The sequence below is a fragment of the Teleopsis dalmanni genome, chromosome 2 (assembly GCF_002237135.1).
Source record: "Teleopsis dalmanni isolate 2A chromosome 2, ASM223713v2, whole genome shotgun sequence".
NCBI classification, from domain to species: domain Eukaryota; kingdom Metazoa; phylum Arthropoda; class Insecta; order Diptera; family Diopsidae; genus Teleopsis; species Teleopsis dalmanni.
The window spans coordinates 90,712,436-90,728,070 of NC_051847.1; the positions used below are offsets into that span (position 1 = coordinate 90,712,436).

The 15,635-nt window shown below is 25.5% G+C and overlaps 2 protein-coding genes across 2 annotated transcripts in view; one reads left to right on the top strand and one right to left on the bottom strand.

Annotated features, from left to right (window-relative positions):
• LOC119676881 (laccase-4-like) overlaps window positions 1-15,635 on the top strand; it is a 472,379-nt gene that overhangs the window by 401,745 nt on the left and 54,999 nt on the right. The window lies entirely within an intron of this gene.
• LOC119676886 (chymotrypsin inhibitor-like) lies at window positions 12,228-12,648 on the bottom strand. Its single transcript, XM_038088148.1, has 2 exons — window positions 12,531-12,648; window positions 12,228-12,479 (listed from the first exon to the last, which is right to left on the bottom strand). Exons 1-2 carry the CDS (start codon window positions 12,622-12,624, stop codon window positions 12,307-12,309), a joined length of 267 nt encoding a protein of 88 aa, XP_037944076.1. The 5' UTR covers window positions 12,625-12,648; the 3' UTR covers window positions 12,228-12,306.

The window sequence follows — 15,635 nt, forward strand, 5'->3', positions numbered from 1 at the left end:
TAAAATTTTTTCCAATATTCTGCGAAGGCGCTTAGACTTGCCATTCGAACAGACACAAATGTTGGCCATTTAAAAGCACTTCAAGCCATAAACCAAATGCTAACGTGTCTGTCTTAACTTGGCTTAGTTAGAATTGGCTGTGATCTTGCCACTGCGCTGCCCCACTTGCGCAGAAAACTAAACCAATAAAAACTGTTTTTCTGAGCTTTTAATGAAACTTGCTCATAAATACGGTTTCAGTTTTTTCTAAGCCATTTTTTCATGCTTTTGTTTTCATATCAATTTGTTAAATATTTCTCGTTGATATTTACTCTTGTTTTGACCTAAATTTTTATGCTAGATGTTAGATGTTAGATGTTAGCTGTTAGTAAATCAAAAGAATTCAACAATCTCTCAGACCGAGCAATGTGCCACAATAAAACTGAACACAAAAACAGAATTGTTTTTCAAGCTTTTTTTTCAGATATTTTTTCTTTATATTTTTATATATATATTTTTTTGTTGTTGTTTAATAGTTTCAGATACTCAAGCCGTTTATCATTTTCAACATAGATTAATTTAAAGCATGTAACATTTTCATATGTACGGAAAGGCTTGAGACACATTTGCATATTAGGGTTAATGTCTGTAATAACGTCACAGCGGCAATTTTTTCAATTATGTTTTTGCGTTTGATGAGGACAGGATATTATTATTTTTATAATAATTGTGATTATTATCGTGATTATTAAAAACTTAATAAAGTTATTACGTGCTTTTGCGACAAATCATAATTGATTTGATGCGAAATCTTATGCAACGCAAAGAAATAAATTCAATCTGCAAATTGCACTTATGGCATCTATGGTGTAATATACATTTTGTGTAATTGTGGGACCTAATAACTGTGATTTTGCACAATTCTTAGTACTGCAAAATATGTTTAAGACGAAATTTCCTCTTTGTTGTATATATAACACTTGTGTGCAGTATATGCATTACCCACTGTATCATTGATTTTTACATGCAGACAAAAATAATTTAGTGTAATTACTACTAATAATTTAATTTTATAGTTTTATATACTTTGTTTTTAATTTACACTTTTAAAACACTTAATTAAATTTCAATTATTTATTTATTATAATTTGTTTATATAACACAATTCTTGATTTATGTTTAAGGCAGAATAATAAATAATGAAGCCATGTCATTAAAGACCTTCGATTTAAATTAAATTTTCATTGCAAAATATTATAAATAAAAGTTCATATTATATACTATATCTATAATATATATAATAGAGTACTATTTATCATTGAATTATTAATTATATTCTGTAATTTTTTTCTTTTCAGGTAATTTTGTAATTCAAAAATGTATTTTAATAAAAAATCACCAACAACAAAGGAAAATTCCTCAACTCAGATTCAACGATTTTAAGCAACAAATTTCAAAAATGGTAAAAATCAAAAAAAAGAAAAAAACCAACGCAATTGTTTTATTGTTTCGACTCTCAGCCCAATTCTGTCAACTCCAATTATTTTTACATATATATATATTTTTTTTAATAACAAAAATTTAATCTTTTTATGGAACACAACAACAATAATATGAAGATATTCCGCACAAAAAACTTTCATTGCATTAGCAAATATCTTACCAATAACATCTTTTTGTACTGCAATTTTGAAACGTTAAAAGCATTCAATTTGATTTTTATGTGAAGTTGTCACGATATTCTATATTAAGTAAAGCGAAAACTTACACAATCGTGAACACTTCACAGACGAATTACGCACTTTGTAAGCTTATTTCAGTAAACTCATGTGAATAATATGTACTTATTAAAATTATTAGTAAAGAAATAATTACATTACATACATACATTAATGAGAATCGTTATTAAAAATTAATTTTTTATTGCTATTTACAACTTATTTATTAATTAATTAAATTATTCTGTGGAATTTGCTTTAATTTATTATGAAGCGTTAAAAGTTTTGGATCACATCCTTTCTGAATTGCATATTAATATTTTTATTTATTTATGCTGTTATTAGTAAGACATTCGCGTTTAAAAGAAAAGCAACAAGACCGTGACGAAATTTTTTAAAAATTCATTATTTTGATTTAATTATAAATAAAATAAAACTTTGAAGTTAATAAAAAAATTTTATTAAATTATAAAAAAAAATTTGATTTAATTAGAATGTTAATAAAAATAAGTATTATAGATAATATATAATAAATGTGGTGTAAATGACACAAATACTCAATCAATTTAATAACGGACGATACACAACATATACACATATATATAATATAAATGACATAAAAATTTGATAAATTTTATAGTATTATATTTTAATATTGAATTTGTATTATAAAAATGACTTAAATACTTAATGAATTTTATAATATATAATATAAATATATATAATATAAATCACAGAAGTACTTAATAAATTATTAAATAATATATTAAATAGTTAAAAAAAACATATATTAAGAATATAAAAATTTAATAGATTTTATATTATAGGATATAAAATATTTATAATATAAATAACATTAATACTTAATAAATTTTATACTATATGATATAAAATATTTATAAAATACATAACATAAGCACTTAATAAATTTTATTATGAATAATATAAAATATGTTTAATATAAATGATATAAATAACGAATAAAGTTTGTAATAGATAACATAAAATATATACTATATAAATGACAAAAATACCAAATAATTGTTTTTATAGATAATTTAAATATATTTTATAAATAAATTTTATAATAGGTAATATAAAATATACATAATATTAAAAGTATAAAGTTTCAATAAATTTATCATAATTTATTATATTTTATATCATATTATATTATATGATATAAAATATTAGACATGTAAATAACATAATTACTTAATAAATTTTAGGACAAATAGTATAAAATATGTTAAATATAAATTATATAAATAATGAATAAATTTTATAACAGATAACATAAAATATATACTATTTATATGACATAACTACTTAATAAATTTTTATATATAATTTCGATAAATTTTATGATAGCTAATATTACATATACCTATCAAAGTACATATTTTATTATTGAAATTTACAATTTTTTTGATAATATAGATAATATATAATATGTATAATATAAAACACTTAAAAACTTGATAAATTTTATAAAGGATAATATATAATATAAATTACATAAATACTCAATAAATTTTATAAAGGATAACATATAATATATATAATATGAATAACATAAGGCCTTTTCGGTGGCTCGCAAGTACTGCAAAAAATGCATGTTGGCCTATGTTGGCCACGCGAGTCATTGGCATCACTGTTGCAATCTGTCAAATGTTTTGTTTTGACAAACAGCAAATCTTGTATATGTCAGATAATCAAATATATTTTATAAAATATTATAAAATTAAAATGAACACGGAATTAAAAGGAATGGTAAGAATATTGGAAATTTAAAAATAAAACACTAAGTTAAGTAAATTTTTGTAGGTACTGTCAATGTTGGGAGAAGAAAGCAACGTTTTGCAGCGGCCGAGGGATGCAAGTTGTTTCACGGATTTTTTGTTTCACGAATTCCATGTGCTATCATGTCCTCAAGTACATGTTGATATCCAAATCTTTTTTTCTGGTTTCCAAAAATCCTTCCTTTCGTGTCAAGTAGCACTCTAGAAAACACTTCGTTTCCTTTGTGGTTCATAGTTTGCGTGTATTTCTAAAAAAAAATTTTTTAGAAAAATTTCAAAAATTATGTTTGCTTTATTAATTTTATGTATGTTAACTACAAATTAAATGAAATAAAATAAATGTTACTTGGTAATAACTAACATAATAAAAAATTCAATGTGCTTAATACTTACGATTTCTCCATTCTTATTGTTTCTTCGTTACTTTTCAAGATTTTTCAAATTTTTGAATTCTGTTTGAATTTTTATTTCCTCAATTTTTGACATTTGATTGCACTATTCTTTGGAATTTTCAATGAAGGTTCACAATAGTTCGCTTATTGCGTTAGTAACATTTTTTTTTTACTGGCCGATGTGGTTGGCCAGCATAACTATGCTGGCCGAGGTATAGAAAATAGTGTTGTTGCTTTGCGTACATTGCGGCCAGTATAGGCCTGCATAGGCCAGCAACTTGCTGTTTTTCGCCGTACTTGCGAGCCACCGAAAAGGCCTATAAATACGTAAAAAATTGTATGAAAAATAATAAAAAGTATATATAATAGTAATTATATAAATATTTTATTAATCTAATAATGTATAATAAAAAATACACATAATATAAATGACATCCTCAGGGACCTCAAGATTGATCCGATCAAAAAATACATAAAGAATGGAACCATAAAATTATTTACGAAAACTCACAGGCTTGCCAACATCGCGTTGTCGAATCTCAGACAGGTTACAGGCTCCTCGGGGCGGTATGCAGATCTGAGGTCAATTATTGCTTAGTTTAATGAAGTGATAAACAATAATCCAGTCAAGGCGTAGGAATGAGTTATGAAGAAACATTACAGTTAATAGACAGTAAAAGTGCTCAAGTGCACTGACTCAACTAGCCTCAGCATAATAATAATAATAATTACTTATAATAATTAATATTAAAAACATAATTAATATAAAAAAATAGAAACGAACATTCATATTTGCATTCTTCTTCTTCATTACATTTCTGCTACACTTAAGACAGAAGACTTAAGACACAAACTTGTTCATTTAGTGTCAAAAAAATGCAATGCATATTTTGTACTCAAATAGTAAATAATTTAAAAATATTAAATGACGAAAAATATATTTCATAAGAGTTGCAAAAAAAAATAAAATTAAATAGTGAACACGCCAACTCTAAATTAAAAATTACACAAGTTCATGAAGACTTTTACGTATTACGAATTTAAAATTTCATGAAGTTTTCCTGAGAAAACCACAATAAATTAAATTGTTACTGGTAATGTCATGAAAAATGCAATAGTTGACAACTTAACTTAAGTCCATTTGATGGGCGCATAGTCAGTTACTTTGTTGATAATAACGTCATTATTGTAATTAACTAAATTTAATTAAAGCAAACAAGTACGATGACAAAAAAAATACATTTCAAAACAAAACAGTTGACAAGCGCGTCATTAAAAATGATTTTTTTTTGTATATAAAATAAAACCATGTGAATTACTTAAATATATTATTTAACTTAAAACCCATGTGTATCTTAGTCGATTTCAGTTGAAATTGTTAATAAATACAAAGCGATCAATTTAAAAGTATTTTCGAGATCTTCTCAAGTTCATGGTCAGTAATAAAAGCGTAAATTTCTATTGCCTGCTTTCCTTAGCGAAATTATAAATTAAATAACTTGAAATGTGTTTTTAATTTCAACCTTGAAAGTTGAATCACATATTTTCAAATACAAGTATATTGCAACATTACGTATTATTTCAAAAAAAAAAAAAACAAAACAAAAGTAAATAAATAAATAAATTGAAATTATTTATAAAATGGTTAGAATCAACTGAAAATATACAACTGAAAACAAACACGCTTAACAATTTAACGGATCTGCTACGAATTATTGTAATTGTTTTGTTTTTGTATATGAACTCAATTTAGTTAAATAATTGTTTTTATTAATAAATATATTTTAGTAATGCTTTCCGCTACATCGACAGCAAATAAATAATATTTCAGTTATGGAGGTTCAATACAATTTATTGCAGGCATTTTGAACGTAAAAGTTAAGAATAATGCAGAAAAATAAAACTCGTTCTGAGCGCACTTTATATCTGAGCGAATAAATACTTAAAAAAAGATTTTAGTTTGCTTAAAGGCATCATTTGTTATAATATTACACGGATATTTTCAGTTTGCTACTAATCAACTAGAAAGAATAGAAAATGTTTCACTTACCTGGTAAGCATATACTATATAAGGAGAAAAAATTAGAGATATATATTTTTTTATTACTATTATTATTCCCAATAAGGCAAACATTAATTAATAATTTTTTAATCAATAGTGGCTAAAACACAATGAATATAGTACTTACTATATCTATATGTACACTATGCACTCGCTAAACGCACATCTCCCCCTATCTCACTACTAAACATATGAGTAATGTTCTAAAACTTCATAACATAAACCGAATATCTGTCTCTACATTAATATAGAGATAGGTAGCAAACGACCTAACATCATGATCGCCAATTTAACCTCCTAGCAATGGCATTGCTTACTCAGTGAGATGTATGCCACACTGTAAAAAATACTCAAGATGATTGTAATTTTACAATACTTTTACACTATCACAAATAAATCGATAAATAAGATACAATGTATGTCATTTTTCATATAAAATCCATACAAAATCAATAGAAAAATGCGTAAATGAGGTTTAATAATTGTAAGTGTAAACATAATTATACTTATTTTGGTCAAAGAATGTATACAACATTTAAAATGTTAATATAATTAAGAAAAATAATTTTTGAATTAATTTTAAAAACAATTAGTTTTAGGTTAAACATAACAACTAGGTTGGAAACAATTTATTTTATAGATCGCAATTAACAGACTCACCTATGTGATTTATTTCTGACAATATTTTTTTCATCTGAGTTTAGATCCGTTATAAATTCCGCATTCCTATCACATTATGATATTGATTTGATATGATTATGATTTATATTATTTGAACATCTATTCAACATGTTATTAGATAATTTTTTATTATAGTATGGTAAATATTCAATAATATTGAAAATTATTGAACGGAAAAGCTTATAGAGTTATAGAGCACAGATTATATCTATAGATACAAACCATTTTATGTACTCGCATCCGGTCTTATAAGTTAGAAATTGACTTATCAACTTTTCTGAGTTGCCTTTAAAAATTTCTGAATTTGTGCTTCAGTTGACTTACAAGTCGATTTAAGTATCTTATTGTAGCCCCAAATTTCTGAATATTGTAAACAGAATAAAATTTATTATCTGATTGACCTGCCCCCTTTTACAAGAATTTTTCATCAAACTATTTCTTCAAAAACTAATCTAATCAATTTCAATCAATCATCACATATAATATGGTAATTTTTTACTACTCTATTGGGTAATATAAGGAAATATGATATTGACTGAAATATATACCTATATATCATCCAAAATTAATGAACATTTCGTTAATAATTTAGATCATTCTGTAACTCGATTAATTATATGCTTCTAAAATAAAAAATTTTGTCTAAATAATTAGAATTTTCTGGATAGTTTTGATATATGAGTTCCAAAATGTATGAGTTAAAACATTGTTTGATTGCTTGGGGTTTCTAATATTTTCTAAGATTCAAACTCTTGAAATCAATTAAGTTTATTGGTATCAGCGTAATCAACAGAAGCAGTAGAAAGGAGTGAGGAAAATAAAAGTAAATCCCCTACGACTACTCTTCCGCTTAAAAGACTTTTCCAAAAATTACAATATAATTTAAAATAAAAACTTTTTTATAAAGAGGTTTTTGGAAAAGTAGTAAATTACAACAACAAAAATACTTTTTTATATTATTTTAATTAATTGAATTTTTAGCTGACCATACAGCTGTCTCGAGTATGGCCAAATACCAATCATCAGTGGCCATATATCATCTGTACTATATGGTTAGCCAAAAATTCAAGTAATAAAAATAATATAAAAAGGAATACTTTTCGAAACTTCTCAAACAAATTGCACTAGGTTCTATTAGGTAAAGTAGTCACTACCATCATAAATTATTTAATATTTCATAACGAAATGTAGCCCCATGGGGTAATGGGCGCCCATTCCCTTAGATGCGATTAATTGACACTAACAGTATTAATGTTGTATATGTCCGTGCAGCCTACTACAGCAATCAGATAATCCCTAATTTTATTATGGAGATTTTATTGATACAAACTTAATTGATTTTAAGGTTAATTTTTTCTTGCCGATAATGGCGTGTCTTTTTATGACGAAAGAAACTATTTAAAAGTTAGACGGATTCGAATAGCAAAGAAAGGACAAACACAAAAATTTATTTTTAATTTTTTATTGAAAATTTGGCTGGCCATACAACGCTGTTTCGAGTATTTCCAAGTACTCTTCATCAGTGGTCTTTGGAAATAATCGAATTTATATAATCCGTATATAATTTGTTTAGACTGCAAGTGCCAGGCTTAATTGATTTTATTAGCAGAGCTATTTCTTTCAATTTAATATTTAGTTTTATGCGAAGAATTTTTAAAATGATTAAGGAATCGTTAAAATAGCACAGAAACAATTATAATTTCCATTACCATTATTATTTCCATTTCCATTATGGACAGAAATGTTGTTTGGAACTTCTAGCAAATTACTTAAATCATGTGTTCACAATTAATTAATGAGAATAATTTTTCCAGCAATCGTTATACCTATAGATAAAATCTATAGATTGTGAGTTTTACACTATTTTTAAACTAATATCTTACTAATTAGAATACAGAAATATTTATTTATTTTTTGAAATAAATGCCTACTTCTTAACCACAGTTCCTTGTTCATATATAACGAATAATCGAAATAAGTTTTTTGTCTCACTCTTGTCACGATCTCTATTGAATTATTGATTAAATATTAAAATAAAATCAAACCAAATTTATAGTGGTACTTTTTTTCAACCAATCGACCTACAGGGTCAAATCTGTGACAAAACAAAAGAATTTAAATTAACAAAGACCAATGAAAAATTCAAAAACTCTTATATGGCAGCGACCAACTTTAAGCCCTTTTTCATATAATAAATATATATAACATTTAATGTCAACATTTTCAAGATTTTTGCACAAATTTGCAACAAATTTATTGAAAATTATTGCATTGCCTTTGTGAAGACAAAGTGCAAAGGAAACTTTTTGGGTGCGTCTCGGTACATGCAATGGAAATTATTACCATGGAACTAAAGCATATAAAACTGCTTAAACGAGTTTGTCACACCGCGGTGCAATGGTGCACTGGTGCACTTGCAGTTGAGGCAACAAATCTGAAATGTCAATTGCTTTTCATATTGAACTTTAATTTGTTTAAATAAAACGAAGAATTCCTAAAAATTTAGGCGGTTTGGTCAGCTCAGCAGCAACCCACCAGTCACCATGACTGGTGATTTTGCACTGCACAATGTGGTAAATTTGGTACATTAGAGGCGCACAGAGCGTTACAAAGTAAATGTTAAGGTTGTAACATGTGTGACTTGTGCTATTCGGCACCAAGACTATAATAGTTAAGGTCACATTTAGATTATAAAATTATGGTTAAAAAAAACAAATTGATTAGGTGTACAGCAGTATATGGAAAAGATTTTACTAGGATAGTTGGAACCATTTTAGATATCTCTAATATTAACATTTAAAAGATTTTTAAAAATGGTGTTGAAGGTTTGAAAAGCTTTTTGAAGGATAAGTAGAAACATCTGAACTTCATAAAAATCCTCAAAATACTAGTTAAGTTTTTGATTGTGCTATAATTAGAACACTAAAGTTAAAACACTATAGTTTTAAGTATATGATTTCTCATAGAAATAATTAAAAACTATTAATATACGAAATATTACATGATTCTATTGATTCTATTGATCCCTTCTGAGTTTTTACTCTTTCCTATAAATGAATACTTTTTATGTTCCACCTGAAATGCCTAAATTTTAGGACTACACTATGATATATATCATATTCAAGTAAAATTATTTAATATTCGATTGTCAAAATAAGTGAATTTTTTAGTAGAGTTATTGGGCAAAATTTTTTTTTGTTGTGGAAAATAAAAATTAAGAAAATAAATTACAATTTAATTTTACAATAAGTTTTATTTTATCGATATTCCCTCGTTAGTCTGAAGTCATCATCAGGAGACTGGTGGAAATTTTTAGTACGATATAATAAGAAAGAAATCAATACGAAATAAATTTTATAAAAGATTAGCAAATAGTGCTAGGTAGTATATGTAGAAGTTTTTTTTGAAAAAACATATTTTATTCAATACGAATAGTACAATCTTAACTATAGATTAAACACATTATATATAATATAGAAGTGTATAGAAGATACCATATATTGATTGAGTTTGTATCGTAACTAAATAAAAAATTAATATATGTAATTAAATTAACAATTTTTTTTAGAGATACAAACATTATTTTATATCTCATTTCAATAATCATTAATTTTAAATATCCATAATATGTAACAAATTTCAGTAGAAATTAATAAAATGTGAAAGTCCTATCACAAACAAAATAAAATTTACTAAAATGACTAAAATTTTTGTTGTTGTCTTTTCATTTCTACTTCTAATTTTCAAATAATTTATTTTCGTCAGAAGACGAGAGTCACTTTCGGCATAAAAAAAATTAACATTAAAAAATAAAATTTAATTTTACTTATAAGCGAATTTCAACAAAAACTATAGCAACATATAATTTCTATACTTAAAATCACAAAATATTTTTCCTTTTCGAAAATTATTTCAAAATTTTAATACGTTGAAAAATTTTTAATTATACGAAATTAAAAATTTAAATTTTATTTTTAAATATATTTTCACAAACTTACATTACACCTTCACTTATTACTATGATTTTCATAAAATTTCATTTAAAATTCATTTTTTTTAAATAAATTTTCACAAATTTAAATTACACCTTTACTTATTATTGTAATTTTAATAGAATTTCATTTAAATTAAATTAATTTAAATATATATTATTAAAATCATTTATTACAATCAAGTTATTCTAAAACTTATTATTTACTGACAAGCTTATTAACCTGCTAAATATGCTACATTAGTCAATTTGTGATAGTTCACTATTAATACAATTTATTTCTAATTTAGTTACTATTATTTAGTTACTATTAGTTAGCACATTTGAAATTATTCTTGTGTATGTTTAATATAATAAGCGATGAGTTGCAAAATTTGACAGTGCTTTGAATTTATTGCTTCAGTGAATTTTAATTGAAACCTTAAACCATGGATTATTGCATTTATTCAAAAAATTTGCTTGTGAAACATTTAAGGGGCAACCAAATTAAATATAAAATTTTATTGGATTATTACAAAAATAATTGTTTCAAAATATTACAACATAACTGACACTTACACGATCAATTAATTTTATTTCATTGAATAATGAACATATTCGATTATTATGAGTGAGCACATAACACATTTCAGGCAGATGTCTCAAATGTAATGTAATTTCGAATTTATTATATTTTAAAAAATATTTCTTTAAAAATTTGAAATAATTTATTCCAGAAATGTTAACAAAACAGAAATTAAATTTCAGAAATATTTATACATCACTGTATGACTAAATTTTGCTTTACCATTACTTTATTGCTAATGAAGTCAAATAAAAATTTTATAGAATCAGAAAATAAACTGAAGAAAAATTTATATTTGGCTAGATGATAAGTTTTAGCTTAAAGAAGCCTTAATGCTATATATTTATTAATTACTTACTAAATTTTTTATATATTTGAAATAAGTCAAGATTACTTCACGACGAGCAGTTATTTTATAGCCAACACACGATTAAACTACAGTTCATCACAATAATGGTTATCGACTCTCATATTAATCCATCAAATATATAGAACAAAGTAGCTAACAACTGTATCCTTAACGTTTACAATGCTAGTAATGTATGTACACAACTTCTTTTTTGACATTTTTGACTACTGAAGTTTCATAGCACATTGGCTATTATACTTAATTATATTGGCTACTAATTGATAATACCTTTCACGTCTAAAACAATGTGACTAACAATATATTATGGTATATATTTAGAGATGTAAAAAAAATTTGAATATTACGAAAAAGTTCTATTACAATTAAGGCTATAATTTCATGTTATCCTTCTTTTTTCCTCTTACATCTTATTTTATAACTTTGTTTCCATTAACTCGTCAATACTTGTCTCTTCTTATACCCCCTCTCTTATTCTTATCCTTATTCCCTTATTCTGTTTAGCCAGTCTTTTTTTTCAAAACCTCTAATTTTCTTTTATATAATATATATATGTATATTAAAGTTTTATTATTATATTTGCATATATGTATGTACATTTAAATGTACATATATGTACATTTATATTTGTAAAACATTATTTCAATAATAAATTAATAGATAGTGATGGATTTTATTTTCATCTTGCTAGAAAAAGATTAGTACATGAAATCCATTTAAATTTAATTCATCCATAAATCTCTGTTCCTTCAACAGTCCTCCGGTAACACGCATTCTTTTGTAGAATTGCGTAGTATGTAACCGTTTTTACACCGACAACCCACAATGCATTGGAAAGTACACAACTCCACTTGAGGTTTTTCACAAGTCGGTGGACAAGCAGTGCCACATATTGTAGGTTCCTCATTTTCATTGGGACAAACTGCAATGCAAATATTAAAATAATAAATAATGTAATGTTACGAGGTCTCACAAGGGGAGCGGCCTTCTTCAGCAAATCTTGCAAATACCATAATATTAATAATAAAAAACACAACAATTAATATGTGAAGGAATAATTTTGCCATTGTAACTTTAGTTTGCTTGCTTAAGTTATAGACTGATTATTTTTTAACTGAAAAAATCAATATATATGCAATATATAGTACTGGAAGTAATTTAGCTATATAGGTATTCTAAATAACAAACATTTGATAAATATATTTCTAATTTACATTATTATCACATTATTTGCATATATTAAAAAGAAGGTTTAGGAATATATACTAAAATTAGTTACAGATACGGTTTGTGATTATTGTTGACATACTTTTAGTAATTACTTAATGAATTACTATAGGAAAAAACATTTCGAAAATATAATTAAATTCTCTTTTAGCATTACTAGTATATTTTTATCAGTAATTCATTTGTGTTTTTGATACTAAACATTTATCAAATGAAATTAAAAAATTTGAATTAGAATTAAATAAAGTCTTAGAGTGGAGCACTCCGCTATGTTAATCGACCAGAAGATACCTTCACTTCCGACGAGGATAGCCAGAGTTCTAAGTATTTCTTGATATCCCTCGTTAAAAATCTCCAAATATCAAATAAATTAAATTTGTTAAATACTGCAGTTGGCCCTTTCTACCATCAAGCAACGCTAACCGAGCATGCAGTATTTACCCTTCCAAAAGAAGATCAGAATTTAGCATATTAAGAATCAGATGGAGACAAGACCTTTCATCCTAACAGTTCTATTCTTATCCTAATCAAGTCTATTCAATTACAAAGAATATAACCGGACAGATTCAGCTTGTTCAATATCTAGCAAAGAGGATCCATTGATTCAAGTATCAAAGTGTTCTATAAATTAATTTGCCAGCTGCATGAGCCTTAATGTCTTTATAATACAAAGCAGCTCTTTTGCTTATTGATTAACTTAAGTGACTACCCAGTAGGGACTTATTTCAGCCATTCTCCAATTTTGTAAATGGTTCAGTTTTGGCAAGATGATATGAAATAATATGAGGATTCGTTTCTCGCTAACTACAACAAATTCAGTTAAAAATGTTTTTAAAAAAATTATGCTTTGATTGTTGCTTAATTATCTGTGCAAATATAGATCTAGTTCTTCTCATTTTATTTAAATGATAAGTTTGACACAAAAATATTAATAACCAAAATGGAGTCAACTTTTGTTTGGAATATCTTTATGCACGCACACAGCGCAGGGCCTGAAGAATGTTAGACTTCTGGGCCTATATATTTATTTTAGCTTTAGTACCGTCAGTGTCGCACAGCACCACAACAAATTAAATAGTATCAATAAAATTCTTTTGAGCTTTTTTAAAACTGAAAAAAAAATGTGTATACACAAATAACTATTAAAAATAGTTGTATCTTATACAAAACAAAAATGCAAGTAATTAAAAAAATATTTTATATAACTATAAAAATTTTACGTTTTTCTAACTCGTGTTTTTTATATCCGAACCGACAAATAACAAGAAGAAAGAATTTAAATTGATGCACAATTCAACTTGTCTTTGACATATGATTTTTTAATCAATTTTTTCGTAAATAGTAACTCCTATTTACTTTTTTATTAACTTTAAATCCATAAAATTAAATGAACACAAATTACATTTCACATAAAATCGCTTGGCATAGTGAACCAAATGCCATTGCAACAAAAAGTGTGCTGTACCGAAATGAAGAAACTAACCCACATCGGTCATGTCTGCCTCGCAGTTGCTCCAAGTGAAAAACACACAAGACAATGCACCAAACACAAGCCTTGGCGCGTTGAATATATTTGAAAAATGTTAGAAAAAAGGAATTCATTTCTTAAACCAATTGATGTATAACACACAAGTCGAGACAAAAACTAGGACAATTTAACGCTGAGATACATTTTACAATAGCAAAAAACTCGAACACAAATTGTATAAGACAAGACACCAGACAAGCCACACAATAGCAGCGAAATTCCTGTGATTGCACATAAGCCAGGGAAAAAAGAGGCAAAAAACTGCACAGGAGCGGTTTCACAAAAAGCAGTAATAAATCAACGCATAAAAATTATCGTAAAAATATTATTTCAGTGGTTTATATCATTTCCTAGAGATAACCTGTATGGAAGATTTAATGACTTTAAAAACGTGTACATTTCAAAATAAAATCACGAACTACAATTGAAAGAAAATTTAGTTCACCACAGAAAGATTTTCGACAATAACTTAATTAAAATTATTTTCCCGTCCTATTTTAATACAGAATTAAATTTAATTAATTTTTTCGATATACTAAAAGTTGTTATATAAATCGTTAAATTAAACAAAAAAATTTCATTTTAATGGCTAACGTTATAGTTCAATCATTAAAATAATATTTTTAAGGCTTGTAGTTCAATACTATTCGTAAAAACCTCTTTATAAGGCTTTCTATTATATTTTTGTAGACTTTTTTCCAGATATATAAAAAATGTCGATATATCATATAGGGAAAGACACAAAGAATTTCTTAACAAAATTTTTATAATAAAAAAATTTAATATTTTATTTAATAAAGTTTTTTTTCCAGTTAATTGGTCAAAACTTTTTATTGTCAGTAATTAGTAATTAATATTTTATTTATTAAAATAATTATTGTAATAAAAAATTTTATTTGTTTTTACTAATCATTTTAGTTTAAAAAGGGATGATTGGTCAATTCTCCAAAGATCTTAGTAATAATTGGTCAATTCTTCATCATGTTAACTTATACAAAAGTTATTACTCGAGCAATCCATTTACTCAAGTATCTTAACATCAAGAAATAATTTTTGATAGCAGAATAGATTTTAATTGCTTTTTATCAAATTTGGAGAAGTCTCGATTATTTTATGACATATTTTTAGTCAATGGAATCGCTTATATCAAGTGTGCTTAGAGTATTAATTACTCCCAGCCGTTGCAGTTATATTCTTCCTTATAAAGCTATTGTAAGATTTTTATTTGTTTTATTTTTATATATTCAATAAAAACATATGACTTTGCTCAGTATTCAGTAACTATTCAGTAACATAAGTCACTTTCGATTTAAATACCTACTG